Here is a 27,207-nt window from a genome sequence, read left to right as displayed (position 1 = left end):
ATGGAACTGAAAACCTCTGGCAGAGGGGGATGCCCCTGAAAGGGAAAGGAAATGGAAAGGAAAATCTATCTGATAGCCCATTACTGTTTGGAGGATCCAGGGATCTGACGTTATCCCATTCCCAGTTAGTTGCGTACCACTCTCTCCGGGGTCCTGCGCAACTATTTCTGGAGGTACTGGCAAATATGCCCTGGTGGAGCCCACTCTGTGGCCTCGGGGAGACATGCATCCTCTGGTGGGACTCCGGGGGTATCTAGACTCGGTGCATCGGAGAGAACAAATTCGCCTGAGCCTCCTGCACGCCACTCGTCTAGTGCGGCACCCTTCTGAAGAAACCCTACTCCACCAAGAGGGTTCTGCAGTTTTGGCGCAGTTGAGATTAAGTGGATAACCAATTTGAAAACTTCAGTCCCCTACATGTACTGACTTTCTTGCAGCAGAAGGGACTCTCCCTGTCTCTACATGGGAGATCAGGCTGGCTTTCGGCTAGCTGATTGTGTGTAATGTCTGCAAAGGTGAGCGTCTGTAAGCCGTTACATAAGGAATACCAGATCACGTGCACAGGCATTCCCTTCCAGGAGACGTGAACTGGAAGTTCATCGGAGGACATGATGTCCCCCCTGCTGGCCGATCACACACACACTGCAATCACCAATTCAGGTCTGTTGAGACTTGCTTGGTGATCACTGTGTGACCAGTGCAGGGGGGGGTAACAAGGAATAGAGTGAAAAATAATGTTTCTCCCTCTTCCCACAAGTGGACAAAATAAATAAAAATAACAATAGAGTGAGCTAAATGATGTAATTGTGACATCACTGGCATCATATGTTCAAGAGGTCCCTTGAGTGATCTATATCCATATTGCACCGATAACAGTGCAAAAAAACCCATAACTATTTAACCCCTTAACGTCCTTTGACGGGCCAGGCATGTCACGCAAAAACGGTCTGAAATGTCATTTCATTAAACAAGCTTAAACGGGGTTGCTGTTATGTCTTGATGTCGAGGCATTCAGCAACACCGAGATCGCCATCAGGGGCCATGTGTGGCCCCTCCCCAGGGCATCAACATTTTAAAAGAGTTTAGGAGGCGATCAACGATGACACTGGGGAGAGGAAATGGCTAATTGGGCTCAATTTCAACATTTCCACTTAGGGGTGTACTCACTTTTGTTGCCAAGGTTTAGACATTAATGGCTGCGTGTTGAGTTATTGCGAGGGGACAGCAAATTTACCCTGTTATACAGGCTGTACACTTACTACTTTACATTGTAGCAGAGTGTCATTTCTTAAGTGTTGTCACATGAAAAGATATAATAATATTTACAAAAATGTGAGGGGTGTACTCACTTTTGTAAGATTGTAGTTGTCAATTATAAATGCATACTATGTGTGTGTATCATACCAGAAGGTTTAAAGGTAATACCAATTCTGTCTTTCTAAGACTTCTTTGTATGCTTTGTTTCCCTGCATTGCAGCACTGTAATAATATTTGTTATTTTCACTAAAAACCTACACGTTGTATGGTTTTATCTACATTAATTGAACAAAAAAACTGACTTAGTTTACATATTTATTGAGAGAAAAAATATATTTTTATAATATGAAACTGTATACATCATTTTGTTTGGAAAACTTATAATCATTTTTAATCATGTGAAACATATCAAATTCTTTATGATTATCACCCAACTAAAAACTAATAAACAGCAATTATGTGCTAAATTCTATGTAATCATTTATTTTCCTTATAGTTTTTTATTACATTGTTACGATTCTCAAAAGAACCTATCATAAACTGATTATACAATCTGTGTCAGGTAGCGAATCTTTTTCATCTATGGAATATACTGACAGCAAATGTTCAGATCAAATTATACACCAGAGAGTGGGCCATACAAACATGTCTACACGCAATGTACATATCACCATCCCTAATGGTAATACAGATATAAGCTGAAATCCGTAAGGAAACAATGTATTTTCTTCTCCGCTAGCAATTTGCATCAATAGGACTCATATATCAAAAGTACATGCTAATTAAGATTTAATAAATTATACTCTGTTCTTTTGATATTACAGTATTATAATTTGAAGTTATGACAGGTTACAGTAGTCAACTACATCAGACTTTTTTTGCAATACATCCTTCTGTTTTTTTTTGGGTGGAGGCATTTTTCCTTGGTTCGACTGGTCTATAAAAAAAACAAAATCACATAAATGAAATTAACCTTTTTTAAACAAAAAAAAATCATACTAACTAGAATAACAATGTAACTTAATGACAAGATCATTTAATAACTATATAACTTCACCTACACCCTGGGTAAGGTGATGTAAATTGAAACAAGTGGTGTATGATTTTTTCACCCCATAGAACATGTATGCTAACAAGGATCACCTTTTCCTTCCTCTATGTCCACTGTATACACAGATTCCCTTTTAGAGCAAATGTCTGCTACAGCCTTAGAACAAAGCCCAGAGGCACAATAGCCAGATGACCACACATGTACCTCTTTTCTGGTCTCTTAAGAATTTCAGAGTCACAACTATTTTGGGATCACTGGTATAGCAGAGGAAGAACTTACCTTTCAGTGCATTGCATTTTTCATTGTATGTCCATAAAGAGGTTTAGAATTGTTAAATGAAGAGCTAGAATCAGAAGTATTTGGAAACTGCTGTGGATGGCTGTAATGGAGTTTCCTTCATTCGGAGGGTTAGGGCTTGTAGTTGTGGACGTGACTTCTTTCACACTAAATGATTTCGTCTGTGCATAGACATTGTTCAGCACAAATTCAAGAATGTAACCCTTGCCTGAAACAAAAAGGTATAGCAAATTATGTTTTGTGCAGAATTATTAAGGAAAAGCAGGAATGGATTAGCAGAGAGGCCCCGGACATCATAGAGCAAAAGTTGTTCACCCAGTTGAATTTACTATTTAATTTACTAAGGAATTTGTTCACTGTTACTTTCTGGGACATTATCCTACAGGAATAACTCTGCTCCTATTATAGAATCACTTTGGAGCTGGCCTTTCAAAATAAATTATTCAGTTAAAACAATTTACTTATTTAATAATGCATATTTGGAACCTAGATATTTACACAATATCAGTGTGTTAAATAAGAACAAATGAACATTAATAATAATACCTGGTAATTTGAGAACAAGATCCGTGTAATTGGCCCAACAGCTGCTGAACATTATTGTGACGTTTCCCCCTAATCCACCACTAACATAGTTGTTAGTGGCATCTTTGAGCTTGGCAGTCAGTGACAGTGAGCTTGTACTTACAGAGACACAATTTCCCTACAAAATTAAAAAAAAAAATATTTTTGAAGTAGGTTCATACAAAATGGTCATCAATGCATCATTATACAGTATTAAAGGAAGCAGCAAGAAAAAATCTTACATTAGAATCCAGTGCCATCACTGCTGGTTGCTGGGAAAATGTTTGGCCAAGTATTCCAGCAATAGGCTCACGGACCACTTTAAGTGAAGATACAGTGGCTAAATAATTTCCAGATAAAGGCTGGGTTCTGTTTATAGTCTGTGATGCGATCTGTAAGATAGTTTGGCTAATTTCAGTAAGAAACATCAAAAAAAGTAAGGGGGGCAATTTTGGTGTACAACTATGTAGCTTGGTTAAACCTGGTATATTTTATAATTAATGTATTTCCAATGTGCCTGGACTAGGCCATTACATGGATTTGAAAATCCTTGACATTTTCTACTACTTTAGTTACGGTATAATAAAATATGAAAGAATGCCAGAAATAAGTTTATGTACAGTATATATCTATATGCCATATGGCATAGTATTTATATATTGGGTAAATGCCAAGCGCAAATAAATTAGAATGTGTATTGCATTATTTGTAGAATGTTATGGGCGATAGTAATTTACCTCACTCCAGCCAGGATCAGATGGGGAGGGAACTGGGTCAGAAATCGCCAAGGAAGAGATTGTAACATTCAGGTAGGAACTGAGACTTCCATTAATTGCAGCTCCTGCTAGGTTTTTACTCATTGACTGAAAATCAGAGTATGTCAATCCACCTATAAAGAATGGGGTTTAAATACATTTATATACATTTTATATAACACAATACACATTGTGTACATCATACAAATGACTGTTTTCATATCTCTTTCTCGTTTCTGAGTTTTTGTTACCCAACTTTATACATAAATCCCCTAGACCAATAAATAGTAAGAAAAAAATGATCTGATCACCAAGGCAACTGGTTGAACATTCTTTCTGATATACTAAAATAACGTTTGGTTCTCAGAGAGAGCATCAGGCTATATTAACCCCCAGTCTTCAAAACTCACGTTATTCATGTTTGAGAGAAGCATCTTTTAATTTTGATCTTTGATGGCAAACTAGTTACAAGTTAGCCCATCCGTTCAAAGGGATACTTGCCTGTGGTATTTGTAGTGTCTCTCTGTTCAGAAGGTGTATCTGCAATTTCAACTGAGACAGTGAGTCCCCCTGCAGCTCTTCTCTTGCGACTTCCTTCTTGCACAATTTTTGTAATGCGGATTTTGCTTGCTGGGATCTTCAGGAAAATGGCAAGATTCTTTACAAGGTTTTCTCCATAGAACTGATCCGCTGTCATTGCAGGTATATTAAAGGCGATGACAATCAGAGGAGATGTATAGATTCCAATGGGTGTTGATCCTCTGACCAAGATGTAAAGCATTTTATAATCATTATCAAAATAGTTTTCTCCTGAAGTAGTGGAATTGAGCTTAGGCAAGTATTGTCCTTTTTGGGGGGGAAAAAATAAAAAAAAAATAAATGTAATAAAAGTTAACTAAAATGATGATGTGCAGTGAAATAAACCTGACATTTCAAGTTATTATATGAGTAATTATTAGGAGACCAGCACTTCACTTGCTGATGTCCTTGCAGGAGATACAGACCTTAATGCTCCCATATACTGCCAGCAATGTAACACTGTATAAGTAATTTAGAGCACATTTCCACCAATTATGCATAATTACAGACTGCAAAGGTTTAAGGCATTACTATTCTTAGCAATATACAGTGCATGTAAATAGCCGATATAACTTAAGCTCTTATGTTTTAGAAAGGCAGGTATGACCCATTCTTGTCATCATCATTGAAGCAAACTGTGTTGTCTCCATTGATTTACTTACTCCTGACACCACTGGTTTGGGACAGTAATTGTAATGAGGTATCTGCATGTGAGGCACCCAGTGTTTTTCTACATTTTGTGGTTGTATTCAGCAGTTAACCCAGAGACGTTCCCAGTATTTGTAAGCGCTATGGTGGTTGTGCAAGCAAGAGGGGCTAATGTGTCCGGAATAGTGTTTCTGCGATGAACTCTATTCAGAGCAAAGGGAGGATAAGAGGGGATTTAATTATTTTAATTCAAAACCATGTAAGAAAATAAGTGGCTGCACAATTAATAGTAATTAAAAATACATTGGAAGCAAAACAGAAACTAGCTTTAAATGACAATAAATAGATTCAGCCAACATACTAACCAACAGACATTAAGTGGCTCATTGCCTATAATGAGCAGAATACCGACCTTCATAGATTGGTGCCTGTAAGGTAAAATCCTTTCCATTGCCTTTAAATTCTGCATTAGATGGGTACACATATGTACCATTCACATACACATCCAGACGTTGAGGATTAGAGAAAAAAATTCCTACTCGAACAGCCTGCAGAAAATAGTCACAAACATTAGAAATAAAAAAAAGTTGTCACTTCATAATGCATAGTTCAATGAGCGTGATGAAATGTCTCATGTTATTCAACTCATTTAAAGTGGGTCTTTCTGGGTAGGTTCAGCTTAAACCTTTCAGTACTGGGGGGGGATCAGGACACCCCCCCCCCTGGGAAGGCTAGGCCAATTTTCATAGTTTTACTATAGTAACATTCAGGTTACAAACGAAAATCTTTGTTCATTAGTTTATTCGCTCCGCTACCGTGGCCGCTATTTTAACTACAGTTACAGGAGGAGAATCTCACCGTTTTGCCTGCACTAAAAGGAAGGACATTGAGTGAGCTGATCTTCGTTTGTCCGATCAGCTCACTCCTGTCACATCATGCTGAGGGCTATTTGAAACACTACTTTTCTGCCGTCTCCCACTGTCCAAAACTCTTACCTTCGTACTGTCGGTGTTCAGTAGGATAAGTCGAAGGTTCTGAGGGCTGGTGCTGGTAAAGAAAATGTCGTAGGATTTATTTGTTGCTACTATAGAGTGAAACAATGAGACTCTCCTCTGACAAGTGTATCCAGAGCACCATCCGTGGTCTTGGGGCCCTTAAGTAAAAAAAGTTTAAAAATCAAGTTATGAACGTTTTTACATGAGGAATACTAAATCTTTTTTCAAATGTACCTTACATCTTATCTGTTACTTTACAATTGTATAAAAGCCTGTAGATAGATCTTAGGAGGTGGCAGAGGTAAGACAACAACTCAAACAATACTGCTAAGGAAGTAGTAAAAGCCACGGTCAAAATGTGGGTGAAAATCACAGATTAAATAATCATCAAACAGTTCCATCATGTTTTACCATTTTATAGACGTAAAACTAACCATTTGTTGTTTAAAAACAAAGAAAATTAACTTGTTTTTTTGAAAATGTGCCTCAGCTTAAATATGATTTTGGTCAAAATAGTTTACAGAATATGGCTTACCATTAATAAGGTCTACATATCCATCACCTAACACAGCTACAGGTGAAAGTCGTCTTGTCTCTGTGTCAGCATCAAGGCTCTCAATTACCAGCATTTCATAATTTAATCCATTGCATCTGTAACTCCCCCAGGCTGACATATATGCACACGTGGAGTCTCTAATTATGCCTTAAAATATAATGCACACAAAAAATAGTTTGAAAATAAAGTGATAATAAAAGAAAAGATCTCGCTTGTTGTCCACAAATATATATTTTCCAATTTTAGGTCAGATCTGCTTTGAACAGGAGAAATCAAGCTATACCTTTAGTGTTATTTATCAATTCTGGAAAAGTGGCTTTTCGTGAATGGTGTAAACTCATGTGTCAGAGGGGAAGGAGATTCTGGTACTAGTAGGTTGTAGGATTAAAGAAAAAAATCAATTGATCCAGAACTGGTAAAGGTTAATACAGTTAGGGAATTTCCACACACATGGGATAGGCATCCTGACAAGATCAAGGACTCCACAAAATAATTGCATGACTTAGATGGGCCGAATGGTTCTAATCTGCTGTCAAAATCTATGCTTCTGTGTTAATTCTAAGATATTGGGAGGTGACCACCACACATTTTACGCTAACAGATCACTTAATTCTGGTGACCAATATACATAACTATTACATACTGTATATAGCATAGGATGTAACTGTTGAATACCTTTGTATGGTGCCACCTCTGAGACCGGAATACGGCTTCCATTGAGGCGGGTCAGCATCACTTTAGGGATGCGATAGTCACCAAGTCCGTGGCTTGGCTCTCCATCCCACTGATATTCTGACTGAGGGATAATAGCGCCTTTGCTCCCGAGGAAAGAGCCATCTAGATCTTTCAGAAGCGATTTCTTCTTTGCATCACAGTCCATGTCCACACAGTCAGATGGGTTCGCTTTCCTGTAGCGGGCACAGGAGGAATATGGCTGAGAAGTGATATAAAATACCGACCAGGTGCTTCAAATGATGACAAGCGAGTCGGGGTTTCAAGCTTTACCGTGGTTTAGACTGTAGATAGCAGTGATAATGCCAGGCACTCATTTATGGGATTTAGGCTACCAGGTTTATTTCATTTTCGTGAATGGAGGAACATTAAGCTCTCCTAATGTTGTACAACTATACACCAACCACATAAACCTAGACTTGGTTGTCAGGACCCAGGTAAGCAGGTCGGGTAGGAGCCCAGTAGCAGGGGATACAAGGGGTTCCGTTTGTACCCCACTATGCATGACGGTAAGTGGGATAGTACGGACAGGCGCAATGAAACACAGCACAAACAGAATACTTGGAAAGGTACTGTATTGATGAAGGTGATAGGACCAGTAAGTAAAGGCAGTAAGTCTCTAGGCAGGATGCCCACTGCCAGGGCTGACGGCAGGAAGCCCACTGGCAGGGCAGGCAGCAGGAATGCAGGTACAGGCAGGAATGCAGGTAGTCCAGGTACAGGCACTGGTTCAAGGCCAAAACAGAGCGGTAAACACTCCAATGCAAAGGCCCTGACTAAAGGGCAGGGCAGGTTAAAAAAGGCAGGTTCTACTCAGGTGATCAGACTCAGCTGACCTGGTAATCTGATCCTGATCACTCCAGAGGGAGGGGGAGGGTGGCCACTAGTGGTAGCAGCAGGACTACAGCAAAATAAATCATCCATGGTCCGGGCTAGTAGGGTGGAATCCTGACATTGGTAGAACTAACAATGATGTTTGGGGAACACATTCAAAGATGTGGGACTCCTGTGTGTTTTTATATAGGTTACGCAAGCAAGCCTGTCACTTTTTTCTTCATCTGAAGGATTTAATCACGGAAACGTTTTTCAGTTTCTACTTCACAACCTATAAGAGTATTTAGTTACAATAGTAGTGTAGATGGAAAGGCACCTTTAACACGCAAGATATTTGCAATAAACAATTTGCACTTTAAATTTGTCCCTTTAACACCTTGATACATTTTATATGTTTGGAAGAGAAGAGGGAATAGGCAGAGGTATAGATGAGCGCCAGTTGTGTTTTTTATGCTCTATTGATTCATTCCAAGTATAATGTCAACTATTGTTGATGACAATGCCCCTCTAATCATCATAATAGATTCCAAATGGTTTTACATTATAATCAACAACTTACGACACATCCGGCCTATGAATAAACACTTTCTGATTGTCTGAACTGTCAGAGATTTGTATCCTGGAGACATGTATTGGATGCTGTAAGTCTTCATTGAGTGGATTTGTCATGAACATCACATTGGTTTCTCCGGAGCATACACTTTTATACCCCACAAAGGTTGTATCTACAATACAAATAAAATAGTTTTCTTTTGTTCAATATATATATATATACATTATGTAAAATAACACAGCTTTGTAGTTTTAATGTCACAAAAAGCATGTTGTTAATGACATAAATATTATGAATTCATCAATTTTCACATGATGCAGCCCTAAAATATTAGGTTATTAATCTTGCGAGCCGGGCCCTCTCCACCTAATGTATCGGTTTGTCTTAGTCTGTCAATTCTAGTCTTGTCATACCCCTTGAATATATGTATTGCAAGAAGCGCTGCATACATTTTTTGGCCCTATATATTAATAAAAGATAATTATAATAAAAAATAATTAATACAATTGTTTTTACTGCCTCTATAATTTAACAAGCTACGGCACACATTCACACAGCAGTACAAAATACTGCAAAATACGGTAAATACAATGCTTACTATTTAGCTTTGATTCTGGCACAGTTCGTCATTATTGGCTTGTAAAATAAGCTCTACTATTGCTTCCAGCTCCATTTAGAATTTTAGAACTTGACATATTGCCAAGTTCATTTTCAAACTAGAGTTTTCCCATAGGAGATCCAACTATGATGTTAGCTTCCAGTAAGTTATGTTTGGAAAATAATGTCTAGAAATGTACCTTTTAATATATTATTAAAATGGCCATAGGAGAATATAAATACAATATAAATAAAATAGCTATACCCTGATCCGGTTAAGCAACTACAGATAAAGGGGGAATTAAAAAAAAAGAAATAATCCAATATATAAATTTTAATCCGCCAGCCCTAGTTTTAGTTACCAGTAGTTTATGTTTTAGAATTTCAATAATATACTTAGTGTAGATATTTAAAATATATAGATAGAGAACTCGGCTATTAGCTAGTGGTGTCTACTCCACTGGCTCCTTAGGATACAGAGCCTGCGGTTTTGAGTTTATGTATTGGATTATTTTTATTCACTCTTTCCCTACAGTAGATTAGCTAGATCAGGGAATATCCATTTAGGGTTTGGTATTTATATTTTATTTATATTTTCCTACGGCCATTGTAATTATTATCTTTTAAAGGTTACGTTTTAGAGATCACAAGTTTCCTTATTATTAGACTTAGGCTAGGTTTCCACTTGGTTTTTTTATGCTAAAAACGCCCATAAAAACGCCAATAGCGCCACCTGGCGTTTTTTTTGTGAAAAAACGCTGCAGACAGATGTTAGCTGTTCTTCAATAGGAAATCGCACAATGCCATATCCACTTGGCGTTTTTCTGTCTGGCGTTTTTTCAGTCCTCTTTGGCGTTTTTCTGCTTTTTTGGGCTCTGTGGCAGTTTTTCAAAATCACAGCATGTTGACACTCTGGCGTTTTTTGCAAGGAAATCTTGGCGTTTTTCTCCAATAGAAGTCTAAGGGAGAGAAAAAACGCCATGAAAAAGCCATGTGGGTTTATTGCCTTGGCGTTTTTTATGGCGTTTTTTCCACAGTTACAGTGCAGAGGATGGACCCAGTATCTGTGTGTCCTACGAGAAATAGGCTGGAAACAAACAGTTTCACACAAAACAAAGTTCATATTGAATTCTACACCATTTGGAACAAACATGCCATTACAAACAAACATACGCGACGCATCAACTGGATCTTGCGTGCCAAAAGCAACAGCAAACAATTTGCAGCATCATTTGGGGCCAATCTTCCTAGAGGAGCAGACATTCGGAATAAAGCATGCCTTACAAACCACAGAAAAGAGACAAAAGGGTCCGCCGGGGCGTAGAACTCTACCAAGTAAATGGGTGAAACTTCTAACTTGTAAAGGCTGAAAAAACTGCCTAAGGTCAAAAAAAGCAATTTCCACAGAAAGGCTAAAACGCCAGAAAAAACTCCAGAAAAAAACGCCAAAACGCAGGAAAATGCAGTGGCAGTTTTCTTGGCGTTTTTCATCACGAAAAAAAACGCAGGACAAAAACCTAGCCTTACAGTTACCAGTTTAGCAGACTGCTGAATGCACAAGTTATAATCAGGTTTTTACTTGCTACCTGTTATATGGCCACCAGTTTGCCAAGTGAAACATACTCTCAAATGACACACAGAATTCTGGGAAGATAACCCAGGGTGTCAAATTCCAAGCGTAATTTATAGAGTTTTCAATTTACACACCAGCCTGTTGATTATACATCAGTGTATCCTTAAAAATTATTTTTTTATGGATAGGCTCTCAGGTTTAGGTACATTTTGCAGATTCCTGTTTATTTTCCGCAGTATGGTATTACCTTGCACAGTCATTAACCCACTGATTGCATTATAGCTCATTATGCCTTCATGAGGCTTTAGTGGCGCTCCGTTTTGAGCAGAGGCAAAAGTTGGCCAGCAAATTCCACTTCTTCCACCTGGAAAATAGAAATGCAGCACATAATGTTATATTTATTATTGTCACCATTACACATTAAATTATGACTATAGTAAACTGCTTAAACTCATCCATCCAATACATTTTTAATTACATTTAGTTTGATGCTTAGCAAAACACTTTGGTTGTAGTGGATTTTTTGGAGTATTTTACAATATTTACATGGCTTAGAGGTGTAATTTTTGTTTTGGAAAATAGTCCTTGTAGTTAGAGCATATAAAAACAAAGATCACCAAATTAACTACTAGGTAATGGCTGGATTACAATCATTTAATAGCAATGCTATTACCTGCCAAGGGCCTGGAGCTGCGGTGTTGAAGAGTCAGCTTTATGTTGACATCACTGTCATTGAGAACATCTTTGCAATCAAATTTGGGGCTGCTTCCAACCAGCAGAGAATTCTGAAACCACAAATGATTTTTCATCGTTAACGTTCAAATAATTTCATTATACAAACCTTTATTTGGCCGTCTAAAACCTTCATTTTATGTAACCTGCTGTTTTTCTGCCATTTGGGAATGGTCACAATTAGAGAAATGGCGACACCATATTGTGGCCCCACCATGTACAGATATCTGCTTTATGGGTTAGGACCTTGCGTATGTATCCACAATGTAACTGTTCTTCTCTTGCCACAATCTGTTTACTAGGCTACAGTTCTTATAAGCCCACATATGCTCTGCTTTGCTAGCCTCTTCCCACGAGACGGACTACCATGAAGCCAAAATGAGAAGAACTTTGTCTGAGTTTTTATAGGGTGTGAGTCGCCCAGCTCCCCAACTAAAGGAACCTAGAAAGGTCCAGCTGCCTATTTTCCCAAATGGTTCGCCAGTAGTTAACACCCCTCTCAGATATATACGTCTTTCTTTAGATGGTTATTTAAAGAAATGGAATCCCTGAAACTGAGTTTTCCTCTTATTTACAATTTAAGATGTGACAGTTTATTCTTCATCTAGGTTAAAACTGAACCAATAAGCCACGGTATAATAATTTGAAAAATCTTTGCATTGCCATTGTGAACATTACACCTACGACAGTAACCTTCTTTAACTTACTGAGATTTTAACTGTTTTGTTAGATGTCTGGTGAGACGTTGCCGCTGGGCTGAATATGATGGGAAATATTCCCATTCCGTTGTCTGTCAGAACCACTTCGGAAATCTCCACACGGTCGATTGTCTGCAGAGTAATATTTCTCGGTTAAAAAAGGCAAGCAAGAAAATCATCATTGGGCATGACATGACCATTTTTGCCATCCACAAATCTCATACTCTGTGGGAATTCTAATGGTTAAGGCAAATTGTGTCTCTTTGAAGCCATTGGTTCCTATTTCACGTTCGAATATGCTAATTTATCTGTAATGTGGTAGCAACAATACCTGAGTGTAAATGCCATAATCCCAGCACTTCCACAGATGAAACCTTCTTATGAGTGAACATCCAGACAGACCATCTTCGTTCATATACACACCATATAACCCCCCATGTGCTTCATTATTAAACCATTCTTCGTTGGCATTATTGGCACCTGTGAAGCCAGAACACGATGATATATGACAAAACAAGGATATCGCTATTAACTATTTTATAATATGGCATCACTGTGATAAAGAAAATCAGAGAAAAGAAGAAAATCCTGAGTCCTTTTCCCAAAACCTAGCGGTGGAGAAATTTAGATATGATCTGTGTAAATTATTGTTAATGAAAAGCAGTGTATTTTAATCTGTGTTGTCAGATCGACCAAAGTCTGCTTGTTTATATTTACACCGCAGGGTAAAAATGTTCCGTCAGCTTCTACATTGTACTGACCTAGTCACGTATACTACTTTTTTGTTTTTCTCTAATGTTTGAGTTTACTATAAGGTGTCAGAACATATTATATCATGTTAGCCTCAAAAGAAGACAATAATGCACGCGATGCATTTTCTTCATACATTTCTTGGAAAAATATATATGCGTTTATGGCTTCCTACCTGGGCAGGGTTCACCATCAATACGATAACCAATTCTTTCAAAACCGGCAACCACGTTATTCTGTAGTACAATGTCGCTGCCTTTATTGATCTACAAAAACACACAGACGCAAACGAAATGTTAGTCATTAAGTTCTGTTTCAGAACCACAATAAATGCTGTTTTTAAATTTTTTTCGTTTATAAACAAATAATTTAGAACATTGGTTATAACAACCTCTATTCCAGCATTCCAAACGATATTGTTTGGTTCCTCTCGGTCCTGATATGATCCAGGCCACGCAGCAAGAGCCACAAGATTCCTTCTCACTCTAATACGTTCTCCCCATACCTTGATACCTATAAGATGAATAAAAGACTACCAATCAATATCTCTGGCATGTAAAAGTAAGCAGAGTTGGTCCAGAAATGGTTAATAAGTTTATTACACGTATGACCCAACCAATGGGTCATACGTGTAATAAATATCAGTTTCGTAAATGTATTTCAGTTTGCATGAACATTTCGTTCCATGAAATTGCTCCTGATTCAGAACTTTACAGAGAAACTGATTTCTATTTCCCAACAGATATGGATTTTGTCTTTAAAACGCTTCATGTTCCTGTGTGATTTAAATCAACTTTAGGACTACTTTGGACATTATTTTATAGTTTGCTTTAAGAAAACTCAATTGAGTGTTTGGTGGCCAATCTAAAGTCCGAAAAGTAAATTTCAAGGAATCTGCTATCAGCAAAATAGCTTCTTGAATAATTTTAGTTAAAACGTGTAAAGGGATAATGATGTAAAGGTGGAATAATAAATGTGTAGCAAGGAAAATGGGAAAAAGTGGGGGTGATGCAGGGGAACCAGGCAGAGAGTTAAAAAGTCCACTCTTCCACCCAGAAATCAGAGGGCTTCTCCAGAGATCTGGTAATCAGCTGCCACACACAGAGCCATGGGGCTAATGAAGATAGTTGCCATTTACGTACGCATTAAACTATTTCAAATACATTACCATCTCCCACTGCGAAATGTACGATGTTGTCATCAAGATCCAGTCCATTGGTGGCAAAAACTCCTATTGCCGGAGCAAACCCATTATGGAAAGAACAGCCTCTGACGTACGATGTGTTTTCGGCAACCTTAAAAATATACAACAGAATTGCATGATCCACATAACTAACACCACTGCTCGTTTTACTATAATGTGTTTCTTTACAAAAAGTAATACTGAGTTTTGTTTTGGTGGCTACAGGAAAGGCTAGGTGACAGGCCTTCGTTGAGGCTTTTTTGGTAATTTTATGCCCTATTTATAGCTATATATGTAGCTGAGTAAGGCATTTAGAAAATAATACATTTTTATTTTTACATTGTGATAAACAGTATGAGCTCAAAGAAGAGGGGACAGATGGATCAGAGCCCCAGAGAGGAAGAATCCCTCCTAAGTAAATAATATTTGGACTGTATGCTGTAATACAACTTTTTACTGCTGCTGCGCAATACACGATATGGTGTCCATATTCATTAACAGAATTGTGTTGATAAGATGTGGCACAACATGTAATTAAACAAAGAAGTAGAGCGTGGTGACATCAAATGTTTCCACTCCGCACAATCCTGAATATGCATAATGAACATTAACAAAGTACAATTCCGTTAAAGTTCTGCATAAAAAAAGTCACCTATGTACTGGCCAGAAAATTATATTTTTTTCTCCACTTCCTGAGAGGGACATTTTTTACAGTGAGAGCGGTAAAGTTCTGGAGTGCACTGTTTGCAACCTTTAACTGGACCCCTATATTTATACGTTAAGAGGTAAAAAAAAACTTCCAAGTCCTCATTTCAAAATGTATATGTCATATAGATTATTTCACTCAAAAACACGTTAGTAGGAACAAGCAAAGCTTCTTTGATTTCTAGAGCTGAAATCATTTAGACATGTAAGAAAATATAATTACCTCTCCCAGATTGAGGAACGCTATGGAGTAACGAGGATCTGTTGGATCTGAGTAGGCCAGCTGTCCACTGTGGTAAAATTCCACATTATCAATCCTTGCACTTCCTTTAATTCCACAAAGGAAACAAAATTGAGATATTTAAGAACAGTTTAAATTAGTCTGGAAAGAAACATCATGTTTATTTAATCTTAATTCAATAGCTTTGTGTTTTCTGCTTGCCTCTTTTCTAATCATGTGACCTCTCCTTTTTTAAATGCTTTAGCTCAGATCACATTTAATGACTTTTAATCCATAAAACTGCAGATACACACGGTATTATTAAAGGGGTTAAATGATTTTCCTAAGCACCGCAAAAGAGTTAACAACTTTACCTTCCTTCCTTATTAATGTCATTCCATCTGATTAGTTCTTCACCTATATTACTTATGTTCCCCCTTCATTGTGTATTCTATTTCCTCCATATATGTGGCTAATTTTCCACTTCTTTTTTTATCTTACTTAGGTAATTTACTGTTTTTGCTGTCCAAGGCCAGAAAATTTGAAGGACAAGACCAGGTATGTTCCATAACTTGGTCTCCGTCTTCCAAAACAAGCACTTATTTTTCTACAGAATGTTATTGAAAATAAGCATTAGAAACCACATTTGGTGCAGAGTGTTTACTATACCTTTATATTCCTTATTATTGGCAAAAAATGAACTGACGAGCACACGAGCTCCAAACGACTCTTTGTACCATCCAGGGTAATCTTGGCCAATTATTTTAATGTTTCTGCTTAGTAAAGCGACATCAGCTGCCAACGTATAAGTCTTGTTTGTATTCGGCACCTGATATGTTTCCCCTGCAAGAAAGAAAAAAAAGGTAATTGATGGAAGACATCAAAGGTTAAATTGATGGAAGACATTTATTTAAAGGTACACCTTAGAATTAATTTTGTGTCCCAAATGCAAAGAAAGGTTAATCTGAATCCTTTGCGTACATCTTGGATATTTACCCAGCCCTCTACTCTTTTGGATTTCATGAATGTATGTCCTTGCCAGCCCCAGCGCTGGCACTCAACAGTCTTGAAGGTCTTATGAGAGCCACCCCAACATCGATGGACACTTGGTGCTCCCAACAAAATTTTTTTGCAAGTCAAAGATGCATTTACCTAACAAGTACTTAAATCTGCATTTATGTATAGTGAGGCTGTTGGTGGCCGTAGGCATCTCTATAATTAATTCTAACCATCTGTCTATTTTAAGTATACACACAGCTATTGTTTACTTGTTAGTTTTGGTTGATGGGTAACATGTGTTTTTACCCTTTTCATTTTTGAAGGCAAAGAGGGTTCCTGATGAGGCTTGGGCAGTGCTGGCCCCAAGGGATGGGTCTGTGGTGACAATGACCATGACACTGTTTAAGCACCGCATCTTGGGCTATAGTTGTTTATGGAATACAATGTGTTCTGGATCTGGAAAATGAAAAGGCGAGGCTCCCGTTCTCCCCTTACAACTGTGCACAGGTTTGAGCGGAGTGAAAAACCACAGATGTGAGATAGATTGGTAAGCAATGGCAATGCCGGCGCCTGGGACTCTGAGACCCGCTTACCCCTTAAGTGCAGCCCTTGCTATTTAATGCCATCTATTCCCTTCTCATTCAAGTTCTTCAGGCGACTGTTACAAGCATATGACTTTCCCTAAAATAAAATAATATTTGCCAAAGCATTCTACGCAGTCTCAACCCCCCTTCAACCTCCTAATAGACTGTATGGTCGCGGGACCCTCTTACACTAGTGTAGTAGTATGTCTTATATTAATTATGCTATTGTTAAACTCGTATTGTGCTTTCATTGTAATAGTGCCCCAGAATCTGCTAGTGTATATAACACAAAATCACACAACTTCAAGTATCACTCTTAGCTTAAGCTCTTTCCCGCTGCAGAATTGGTTTATAGTATTTTCTTTTGGATTATCTTTTGTTTATATAGCACCAACAACTTTCAAGCAGCGCTTCATACAATACATATATTCAATTGGTCTGACAAGACTAGAATTGACAGACTAAGACAAACCGGTACATTAGGCGGAGAGACCCCGGCTCGCAAGCTTACAATCTTGAGGGATTGAATCCTTATTTAAACTGAAACGTTGACACTTACCAGTGTGAGTGAATGTAAGTGAGGCATTTAAGGTGAGGTTTGTTTTATCCCCTGAAATAGCAATGATCTTTCTGGTTTCTGTCTGCCAGGCATCATAGCTGGTGGTCGTGATGAGGATATCTTCTCCTACCTTTAAAATGGGAGGACAATACAAGATAGTCAGCCTTCACATGTGTAGAACTACTCAGAGAAGTTGAACTTGGTAAACAAGTATATACATATATATATTTCCAGGACTGGCATTACCATATACTGTATTTGCCCGATTATAAGACAAGGTTTTTTCCAGAGCAAATGCTCTGAAAAAAAACCCTCGTCTTATAATCGGGGTCGTCTTATAATCAGACCTCAAATAGGTCTGACTATGAGAATAAGATCCAGATCCCCCGCAGCGATACAGGGGACCTGGATCTTCCTCCTGTGTTATGCCCCCCCCCCCCCAATTTACCGGTGCTTCTGAGTCCCCGGTGCTTAGTCCGGGCAGCGTGTAGAGCTCTACACGATTCGTGTAGACAACTTCCACTCAAGCGCATAGAGCTCTACACGCTGCCCGGACTAAGCACCGGGGACTCAGATGCAGGGGACCCGGATCCTCCTGTGTTATCCCCTCCCCCAACTTATCGGTGCTTCTGAGTCCCCGGTGCTTAGTTCAGGTAGCGTATAGAGCTCTACGCGATTCACGTAAACAACTTCCGCTCAAGCGCGTAGAGCTCTACACGCTGCCCGGACTAAGCACCGGGGACTCAGAAGCATCGGTAGGTTTGGAGGAGGGAGGGAGTGTTAAATGGGGGGGGGCATAAGGCATTTCTGGAGGCAGAGTGCTCCGTGAAATGCCTTTTAACCCCCTTAATGCCACTCTGCCTCCAGAAATGCCTTTTAACCCTCTATGCGCCACTCTGCCTCCTGAAATGCCTTTTAACCCTCTATGCGCCACTCTGCCTCCTGAAATGCCTTATACCTCCCTATATGCCATTCTGCCCCATAATATGCCTTTTAACCCCCTAAATGCCAGAGTGGCATATAGGGGTATAAGGCAATTCTGGAGGCAGAGTGGCACATAGGGGGGTCAAAAGGCATATCATGGGGCACAGTGGCATTTAGAAGGTATAAGGCATTTCTGGGGCAGAGTGTCAAGCCTGGGGGCAGATGTGCATAACTGGGGGGGCAGGTTGAAAAAAAGGAAATAAAAACAAAAACTAAATATTTTTCTCAATCATAGCTTTTAACAAACAATTGTTCACATAGTTTACATGAATTAACATTTACTGGTAAAACTTTTTTCCTATAGGGTCGTCTTATATTCAGGCTTTTCCTTTTTTTCATAAATTAATATTCAGATTTTGGGGGGTCGTCTTATAATCAGGGTCGTCTTATAATTGAGCAAATACGGTATATATATATATATATGAGTAGACTGCTGCATAGAGTGCTTAGCTGATAAGGGGTGCCAGCTCTATGTTCTTTTGTATGCTGTAGAAGTGGTTGAGAGACACTAGGCCAGGGGTAGGCAATCTTCGGCTCTCCTGATGTTGTGGACTGCATCTCCCATAATGCTCTTACAGTCATAATGCTGGCAAAGTATCAGGGGAAATGTAGTTCACCCACATCTGGAGAGCCGAAGATTGCCTACCCCTGCGCTAGACGATTTCTAAATGTGCCAATGTATAACCAATTTCATAACAGAATTGTCAGGGAATTTTCGATTTGTGAACAAGAATTTCATCAAGCACCCAATATAAACAAGCACAGCTCATTTATAAATGTTTTAGGGTTTTTTTCCCAGAAAAAGGCCAAAATTAGCCACCATATCTTGTACCTGCAACAAAAGTATGCACAAAGGCATACAATTCTCTATATACAATTGATTAATAATTTAAGGCATTGTGTCTATCATGAGATTCTGGTACCTTTACAAATCACCCCGTAATTCTCAAAAAAATAAAAAAAAGCCCCACCCCTGTATTTTGTTCCCAACGTAAAAGGAGAGCTTTAAATGAACACCAAAAAAATGATTTTCTTACTCTCTGCTTCAGCTTGTATTAGGCTCTCCATTTTTGTTTTCACTATACAAGAAACATACATTGAACACATTTCACGTTTTTTTATCACCTGCATATTTATCTAGCAAATGTAAGTAGTTACCTGCCAGTCCACAGCATCCACCAATGTGATGTATGGGGATCCCGCTAGTGTGGTGTTGGCTAGCTTGGTTTTATAGACCGATCGAGGAATTCCATGGAGATCCAGCTGCCCAAACACCCCTACAATTCAAAGATACATGACGCTTTATACATGTTTGCCCAACAAAATATGTGCAGTCGTCCCACTTAAAATGTCTTGCCGTATTTTGTTTTAATGCATGTTTCTGTGTTTACCAATCACTTTTGATCCTTGGTTTGGTCCATCTCGCAATGGCATTTCAGGGGTTGAATGGTTTCCCTTCAGTATTATATGTAATTCACCCTGGAAAGGATCATTCTCATTTCCCGCTATTAATGCTCCACCCTATATAAAGCAGGAAAAATCATACATAATGAGAATCTGAATTTTTAAAAATTAGTTATAAACATAAAAGTTTTTAATGAACTAAACACAGAAATAGCTATATTTCCATTGCATTTCTTACCTGTATGGATATGTATGTTGCACTGAGTATAGTTGTCTTATATGTAGCTGTCAGGTTCATGTTTGTGAGGTTTCTCAGCTCCAAGACTCCATAAATAGTTAGTTTTTCTAATGATGGCAAATCGACATCAGCTACAACCCATTTGTCTGAAATAAAATGACATATAAGCTATGGTGAAAAAAGAACATTCACGTCCCGTAACCCTAAAACCTGTAGTATTCCTAAAAGGAATCCAGGGAAGAACAAAATAAGTATGGGATTAAAATCTCAGTTATAGTCTTAAGGTAAAATACATTTTGTCTTAACCAAAGGCTGCCAAATCAGATTTAAGTTACTTTATCATTCAGATATTTGCAGTAAGATTTCTGTTTAGCAGGTTTAGGTAATGAGGTATAATTTTTGATTCCCATTGATATTTATATTATATATTATTTCCAAATCTTCTGGGGTGGGGAGGGAGGTAGCAAGGAGTAGCTATTATGGTAAGTGTATAACATCCCCTAGATCAACTAACTAACACGCAAACTAACACGCAATGAGATGTGCCAGCCGTGTTGGATATTAGCAAGTTTGTATGATACATCATATTGCTGAGGTTACAAAGCTTACCTCTCCATCTGGCTATGAATTAGTTATTTGTGGTGGAAACGTGGCACCCTCAATGCAACCCAAAGGGATATCAAGCTTAGTAAACTATAAATCGTAGAATCTAGTAAGCAGAAAGTACCTGCTGGGATCACAACATTCGATCCGTCTTTTGGGACAGTGTAATCGTTTTCTTTTGATGATTGCCAGAAGGAAATGTTGGACCATTGGCTATCAAAATAAATAAATAAACATATAATACAATAGTAAACATTAAGGACAACATTTCACCATGTTATAGACTAAGGGGCAACGTGTGTCAATTGACAATACGATTTGTAACCGGTTCCATGACCATGAATGTAACTTCTACTTTCTGTGATCCATAAACACTATTCACTTTGATTCTACTTTATTGTCCTTTGCCCAAGAATTAGCAAACACGTGGGTGATTGTTGTTTCAAAATGCTTGGTCCAGTTGTATTCCATGTTTAACCCCTTAATGACAATGCCCGTACATGTACAGGCTCAAAATGCATTGTTTTCAATGGGTTTAGGGACCGCTCGTTGTCCTTAAGGGGTTAATAACATATTTAAATTATAATTATGGCTCTTGAGCCACATATTGAAGCATCCCTACTGCTACCTAACATGGTGATAACGCTGCTATTTCCTGACAGGTTCATTCGAACTCTACAGATCTCCATAAACATAAAAAAAATCAATCCCTACGGGTATAAACTGTTCCTGCTCCATTATATTGCTAGGTCTAGAATTATACTGGTGAGGAAATTGCCCATTTCTATCAAGTTAACTTCGAAATTGACCCAAACTATCAAGCCGGGCAAAGTTATACAGAAGAGGACACGAAGGCTGAATTTACTATATGAACTATTAAGTTAAAAATCAGACTTTGAAGTGCCAATTGTAAATTTAAATAAAACCTGATTCAATGTAAGCTTTAGTTAGTACCATAACCAATACAGAGAGATAGACACTGGAGTGGAACGGTCATTTACGCTACGGACTGACACATACTCGTAATTAGAGGGTCTGGCAGGTGTTGTAGTTGATGGCGGAGGAGCGATGCAGTCCTTGAAGTAGCACTGGTAAACTTGTAACTTAACATTAATATTGGACATGGTGGTATCCAACGTTCCTGCAATAGCACGTCTTTGGACTTTCTTTTTCCCAGACACTGCAAAGATAAAACCCATTTGTTGCGATTGCAATATAAGATGTAATGTTTCACCAAATACCGGTATATATGAAATAATGCAGAATGTGTCAAAGTTAGCATTATCCAATTCATTTCTTGTCCAGGACATTTTATCCTTCTCCTAACCTCACCATTATAAAAGCAGCCAGAACTAATAAACAACTGAATGAAGAACAACCATAGAGATCCACCTGCTCCCACTCTATATTTACACACTGTTCACTCTAATATATATTTATATATATATATACATACATTGTACAATATATATATATATATTGCTTCTTGCAATTAAAAAATACCATTACACAAGTTCTCCAGTAGCCGCCCTTCCATGATGTTCATCTTGTCATTTCATACTTTGTTCTATGTTTAAATATGCGTAATTGTCTACTATTTGTACGGGCGCACACAAGCTACTTAGAAACATTAACACGGCTTTATTACTTACCAAGATATGTTAGTGTAGTTGTGTTGTTGTTAAAGAACCAGTCGCCATTACTGTTGCTGCTATAGCTCAGTTCACTCTGAGAGCTATTCCTTTTATCAATAATGTTAAACATGTCAGGTCTCTGGGTAAAATTGTGCGATATAAGCACATAGTCTTCACTCTATGAAATATATAAAATAGATTAATTGTGTTCTTAAAATGACAAAACTTGCTAAGCAATAACAGTGCTAGGAACTTACCCAAAAAGTAATCGTTTCATGTTATGTTTACTGATCTGAGCAATGAAAACTGAGGCCAACTAAAGGGTTAAGTCAAGAAAAGATACCTATTTCTTAATACCCAAAGCAAGGGTCTGGTAATGTTCTGTAAATATTACTATGAATATTAATCAATCACTTTTACTAAATGGCAAAAACCACACCATTGTAGCCATGACCAGTTCACAATGTTACAAAAGCAAAACATCTACATTGACAAAGCATTGTTCAGAAATGGTTTTACTGTTCCTATTCATTACCTTAAAACCGTAGAAAGTAGAGGTGTAGGAGATGTTAGTGACAAAATCAACATCCTTAAAATGCCAGTTGAAAGAATTAGCGTTTGGTAACAAAGCCATCCACCCGGGTTTATGAGTCAAACGTTTTGCCAGGTAGGGAATGGCGCTGACACCTGGAAAGAGCACAAATAGTTAACCGGTTTGCATTGCAATCCATGCCTGGGCTGTCTCTGAAAAACATGAACATCTCTATCTCTTTAAATATATATATATATATATATATATATATATATAAAATATTTTTTATATATATATATTAAACTTTGGTTATTTAATTTTTTACATTTGGGGGATATCAAATGTATTTTGGGGTCCTAAACAAAAGGTTTCTGCTGAGCATGCATTTAGTACATGTCAGAGTAAAATACTTAAGATACAAAAGCTCTTTGTATTATTAATCACCCACCGAATGCGTTTGAAATGATGACATCCTTTCCAGCAAGGGAGGAAGGTTGTGGGTTGTTAAAGGCCAGTCGATGAAAACTGACAGTAGCGTTGCAAATGTATCCGGGGAAGCCAACACTCCAGTCTTTCCCTTTTCTACATTGTAAGGGATCCAGCAAGCCGCTTTCAGGCACCACTTTATATCCCGGTGTCCCTAGAAAAAAAAACATCATTATAATGTTAAAATGTAATTATACATAATTTATAGATTGCTATTCCACCAAGTTAGTGTAGGCAGATTATTTTGCTGTTTTATTAAAAAATATAACTAGAAAATAGTCTGCTAAATAGTTTCTTCTGCAGCTGCTATTCCAACGAAGTCTTGTCTCCTTTTGTCCCATGATCACATTCCCTTATTCTTAGAATTACACAGTAGTTTGTGTGTTAGAACTGTATTTGCATATTAGCAAAAAGTAAATTGTTACCTGCAAGTGTGCCATCTGTATCGATTAACACAACTTCGTGCTCCCATCTAAATCCGGCTTTGTTAGGGCAGGTAAAATACTGTATGCCACCAAATTTTGCACTCCAGCCTCCACATCTGTCTGCACAAAGCCCAATAACGGCGGTAACTCCGATTGCAGCACAGTTTGGACGATCAAAATTCATGAATTTGACAGATGAAACTGTTAATCCTTCATCAAATGGAAGTACTACACCCCTGGAGGTGCAGTAATTGGAACCAAGACCAAGTTCATCCACATGGCCAACTATTATCGCATTTTTAATCAAAGCTCCAGTAGTCTCTCCCCATCCACCAACATATGATGAAATTACCCTCTTGGTTTCTATGCCAGCCTCTTCGTTATTTATCATTGTGAAATTGTGGAATTGAAGAGCACCACCATTCACCCATTCTGCTCCTTTATGACAATTCCAAGTCGTCAATGAGTTAAAAATGGCAGGCTTTGGTGTTGTGGAATAGCAACTTCCAGTTTCCATAGGGAAGTACTCTTCAAAGATCCAAATTCCAAACCACCCTTGAGAATGCACAGTGTTGTTATAGAATTCACCAAGGGGGACCCGTTTCTGACAGATTAATGGGTCGTAAGATGGTCCATCTGGGTTATTGTGCATCCTGTACCAAAATCCAAAATGGGTACCCCCAGCTGCTGCGTTGTGCCTTATTGTGTTATTGGGATTTGTAACCCAAAAAGCTGCTGGAGTGACATCATCATTTAGCAGGCTAGTGCTTTGGCGGACAAACACAGCCAAGTTGTACTGGAGGACATTTCCGTGCTCAATGCCATCTTCAATGAAAAATGCTCCCCCCATAATGTCATAAATGACATTATTTTCAATAAGAAGGTGATGAGTGTTATGGATGGTGACCGCTCTGTTGTATGTCTGATGAATTCCACACCCACGCACATACGATTTAAACTGGAGATCACCCATTAAGTGCCAGTGTATTGGATAACGACCTAGTCTGAAGGCTTGTCCAGCATGGAATATCTAGAACATAACAGTTAAATATGTTTTAAGTCTGTTAAAACGTAATACAATTGTACATCTTAAATAATTCTTTTGGTTTAAGGGATATCCCAATGTTAATTTAAACAAAATAAAATAAATTTATGCCAATATGAACATCCCACAACTCATGCTTCTCCAACCCTATAACACAACTTATACCCAAGCTGTCCGTCAACCGCCACACAGGATTTGAAACTTTGGGTTTACCTAATGATATATAACCTAAAAAGCAGTACTGTCCACTAAAAAATCTTTTAATGGCCACTTATTATTTATACCCCATATAATAAGTGTGGCTATATCTGTATCCTGAAGAATCTTTACATAATCCCTAAACAGTAAATGCATGTAATGTAAAAATGTTCATCACTAAGGCACTTGTGTAGTAAATTCTATAATTCTATAAATGCAATTTCTATAATATTCTGTTTGGGATATTATATTAAATCAAGTGTAGCAAAATAAGATGCTTATGCTTTAATAGTTTTGGTTCCAGAAGGTAAATGTTTTGACATTTCTGTTCCTGAATCCTGCTACCAGGGTGGAACGCACTGGGAGCACATATGTGCCAGTTGGCAAGTAGAAGGCGAGCGTTAAGTAGATATCCAAAGGGAATACACCTTAGAAATACATTTTGCGTCACTGCCCCTTTAAAGACATATTTGAGCCACATTTTTTATTTTGTATAACTGGCCCTTTAACGGCTTCCACAGACTACAGAAAATATGGCACTAATAATTTGAACGTATCTCTGGACTGTAAGATGGATACAAGAACAGAAGAGCCGACGTTTCTTTACATACCTCAACATATTCTATTCTTCCAATGGACAGGAGTTTGTTTGGTTTTGGAGCATGGAACATGATGCAGCCACCAAACTGGTCGCTTCCTATTTCTTCCCCAAACCTTCCCTGGAAACATGTTTGTGTCGCAAATTCACCTAAAAAGGAGGAGAATCAGAAATGTTACTAGGTAAGAATATAGCAAGCCAACAGATTCACCACACTGCAGCCTTCACCACAGCCATCCCATTTACTCCATGACTATGACCATTCTCGGCCCACTTCTTTATTGTAGAGCGCATCAAATCCAGATCGTAGAACTTAATTATTTCTGTAATCCAAGGTTGTCCCATGTCCCACACCTTTAAGTTACGTAACGATAATATAGCATGCAAATACCAGTATCAAATCCATCTGGACAAGCTTCGATTTTATCATTCCATTCCACATTATTGGATCCTCTCACAACAATGTTTCTTGTCAGAAGGCCAACTTCAGCCCTTGCTTCGAAGATAGTGTTGTCAGGTAAAGTGACTGATATCCCCAAATGTTTGTAGGTCAAGGGCTCTGTTAGCGTCAAGTTTGTGCCATCTGGGGAAATGAACTTAATTGTCCTTTTTTCATTTTCTTTTTGGCTATGCCTGGAAATAAAATAAACATTTAGAAAAACATTCAGAAAAGAGATGAGTGGGTCCTTACCAGACTAGACACAGAATGCTTAAAGGATTTCTCAGTTAAGAAAAAAGAATGCTGATCAAATATGAATTCGGTTATGCTCCAATCAGAAAATGGGCTTAGGATTCATGTATTTAGCTATTTTGCCCATAATGAACCCCAAAAGGCATACTGTGAGTACTATGTATACTAAAACGATAAATAACAAACTATACAAAATTTACACCGTACAATTACAACTGAGATGGATGGAGATTATAGCAAAGCTAGACATCCCTTTCCTTAAATTACCTGTGACCCGTTGATGCTATAACAATTTCATCACCAACTTTCCACGTTACACTTTTTTGTAAAATGATTGTAAATGTTCCTGCTTCAGCAGTTTGTGCCAGACGGGTCCAGGTCACTGGGACTGGAAGCCCTATACAACAAAATAGCATTTAGTAACTTATCACTTTATTTCATCCTAATTTAGGTCAATGCCACTTGCAATCTTTTTTCTTCTTGCCGTGCGCCAGCGATTAGAATTATTCCCCCAGTGGTTATTAACTGTCTAAGCATTGTTAAAGTCTTACAACAGCTGGATAACCAAACGTTTCTTATCTGTGATATATGTTTAGACGCACATGTTTCTAATATGAGCTGGCTAAATTCCCAGATATTTTTAAGCCAACTCGATAACTGACGTCTGCTCAGTCATTTTTTAATCGACCGAGATCCCGGAATAAGTCTGTTAACACATCTAACAACTGTAAATAACATTTGCTGTGTCAGGGGATGTTGTGGTGTGATTAGGTGATACCGTAGTTTCTTCCTTACATGAATTTTGGCTGAGAATGCTCATTTTGCATATAGTAAGACGGATTGAATTGCTCCATACATTCTAATCGCGACTACAACCAAGTTTAGTTAGGAGCATTGAAGCGACCCAATTATATCAACTTACTGTCTAGTGTAATTCTGAATACATAT

At 38.2% G+C, this 27,207-nt stretch overlaps 1 protein-coding gene across 1 annotated transcript in view; it reads right to left on the bottom strand.

Annotated features, from left to right (window-relative positions):
• Positions 1–2,607: 2,607 nt before the first annotated feature.
• Positions 2,608–27,207, bottom strand: part of PKHD1L1 (PKHD1 like 1) — a 61,783-nt gene continuing 37,183 nt past the window's right edge. Inside the window, exons 45-76 of the mRNA XM_089477260.1 lie at positions 26,527–26,656; positions 25,960–26,201; positions 25,582–25,718; positions 23,728–24,757; positions 23,265–23,456; positions 22,820–22,971; positions 22,303–22,462; positions 21,605–21,830; positions 20,775–20,863; positions 20,048–20,193; positions 19,797–19,926; positions 19,564–19,682; positions 17,422–17,551; positions 15,949–16,122; positions 15,283–15,386; positions 14,340–14,466; positions 13,563–13,684; positions 13,347–13,437; positions 12,753–12,901; positions 12,431–12,553; positions 11,665–11,776; positions 11,239–11,355; positions 8,828–8,993; positions 7,378–7,610; positions 6,682–6,849; positions 6,147–6,304; positions 5,564–5,699; positions 4,426–4,770; positions 3,907–4,058; positions 3,412–3,561; positions 3,152–3,308; positions 2,608–2,813 (exon numbers count right to left, since the gene is read on the bottom strand). Of these exons, the coding sequence (XP_089333386.1) occupies positions 2,608–2,813; positions 3,152–3,308; positions 3,412–3,561; positions 3,907–4,058; positions 4,426–4,770; positions 5,564–5,699; positions 6,147–6,304; positions 6,682–6,849; positions 7,378–7,610; positions 8,828–8,993; positions 11,239–11,355; positions 11,665–11,776; positions 12,431–12,553; positions 12,753–12,901; positions 13,347–13,437; positions 13,563–13,684; positions 14,340–14,466; positions 15,283–15,386; positions 15,949–16,122; positions 17,422–17,551; positions 19,564–19,682; positions 19,797–19,926; positions 20,048–20,193; positions 20,775–20,863; positions 21,605–21,830; positions 22,303–22,462; positions 22,820–22,971; positions 23,265–23,456; positions 23,728–24,757; positions 25,582–25,718; positions 25,960–26,201; positions 26,527–26,656 (5,873 nt within the window). The remainder of the gene's footprint in view (positions 2,814–3,151; positions 3,309–3,411; positions 3,562–3,906; positions 4,059–4,425; positions 4,771–5,563; positions 5,700–6,146; positions 6,305–6,681; positions 6,850–7,377; positions 7,611–8,827; positions 8,994–11,238; positions 11,356–11,664; positions 11,777–12,430; positions 12,554–12,752; positions 12,902–13,346; positions 13,438–13,562; positions 13,685–14,339; positions 14,467–15,282; positions 15,387–15,948; positions 16,123–17,421; positions 17,552–19,563; positions 19,683–19,796; positions 19,927–20,047; positions 20,194–20,774; positions 20,864–21,604; positions 21,831–22,302; positions 22,463–22,819; positions 22,972–23,264; positions 23,457–23,727; positions 24,758–25,581; positions 25,719–25,959; positions 26,202–26,526; positions 26,657–27,207) is intronic.

The sequence above is a fragment of the Sceloporus occidentalis genome, unplaced genomic scaffold, assembly GCF_023333645.1.
Source record: "Sceloporus occidentalis isolate IW3139 unplaced genomic scaffold, rSceOcc1.0.p SCAF_11, whole genome shotgun sequence".
NCBI classification, from domain to species: Eukaryota; Metazoa; Chordata; class Lepidosauria; order Squamata; family Phrynosomatidae; genus Sceloporus; species Sceloporus occidentalis.
The sequence above is the reverse complement of the archived record's forward strand: the minus strand, read 5'-3'. Positions and strand labels throughout refer to the sequence as shown.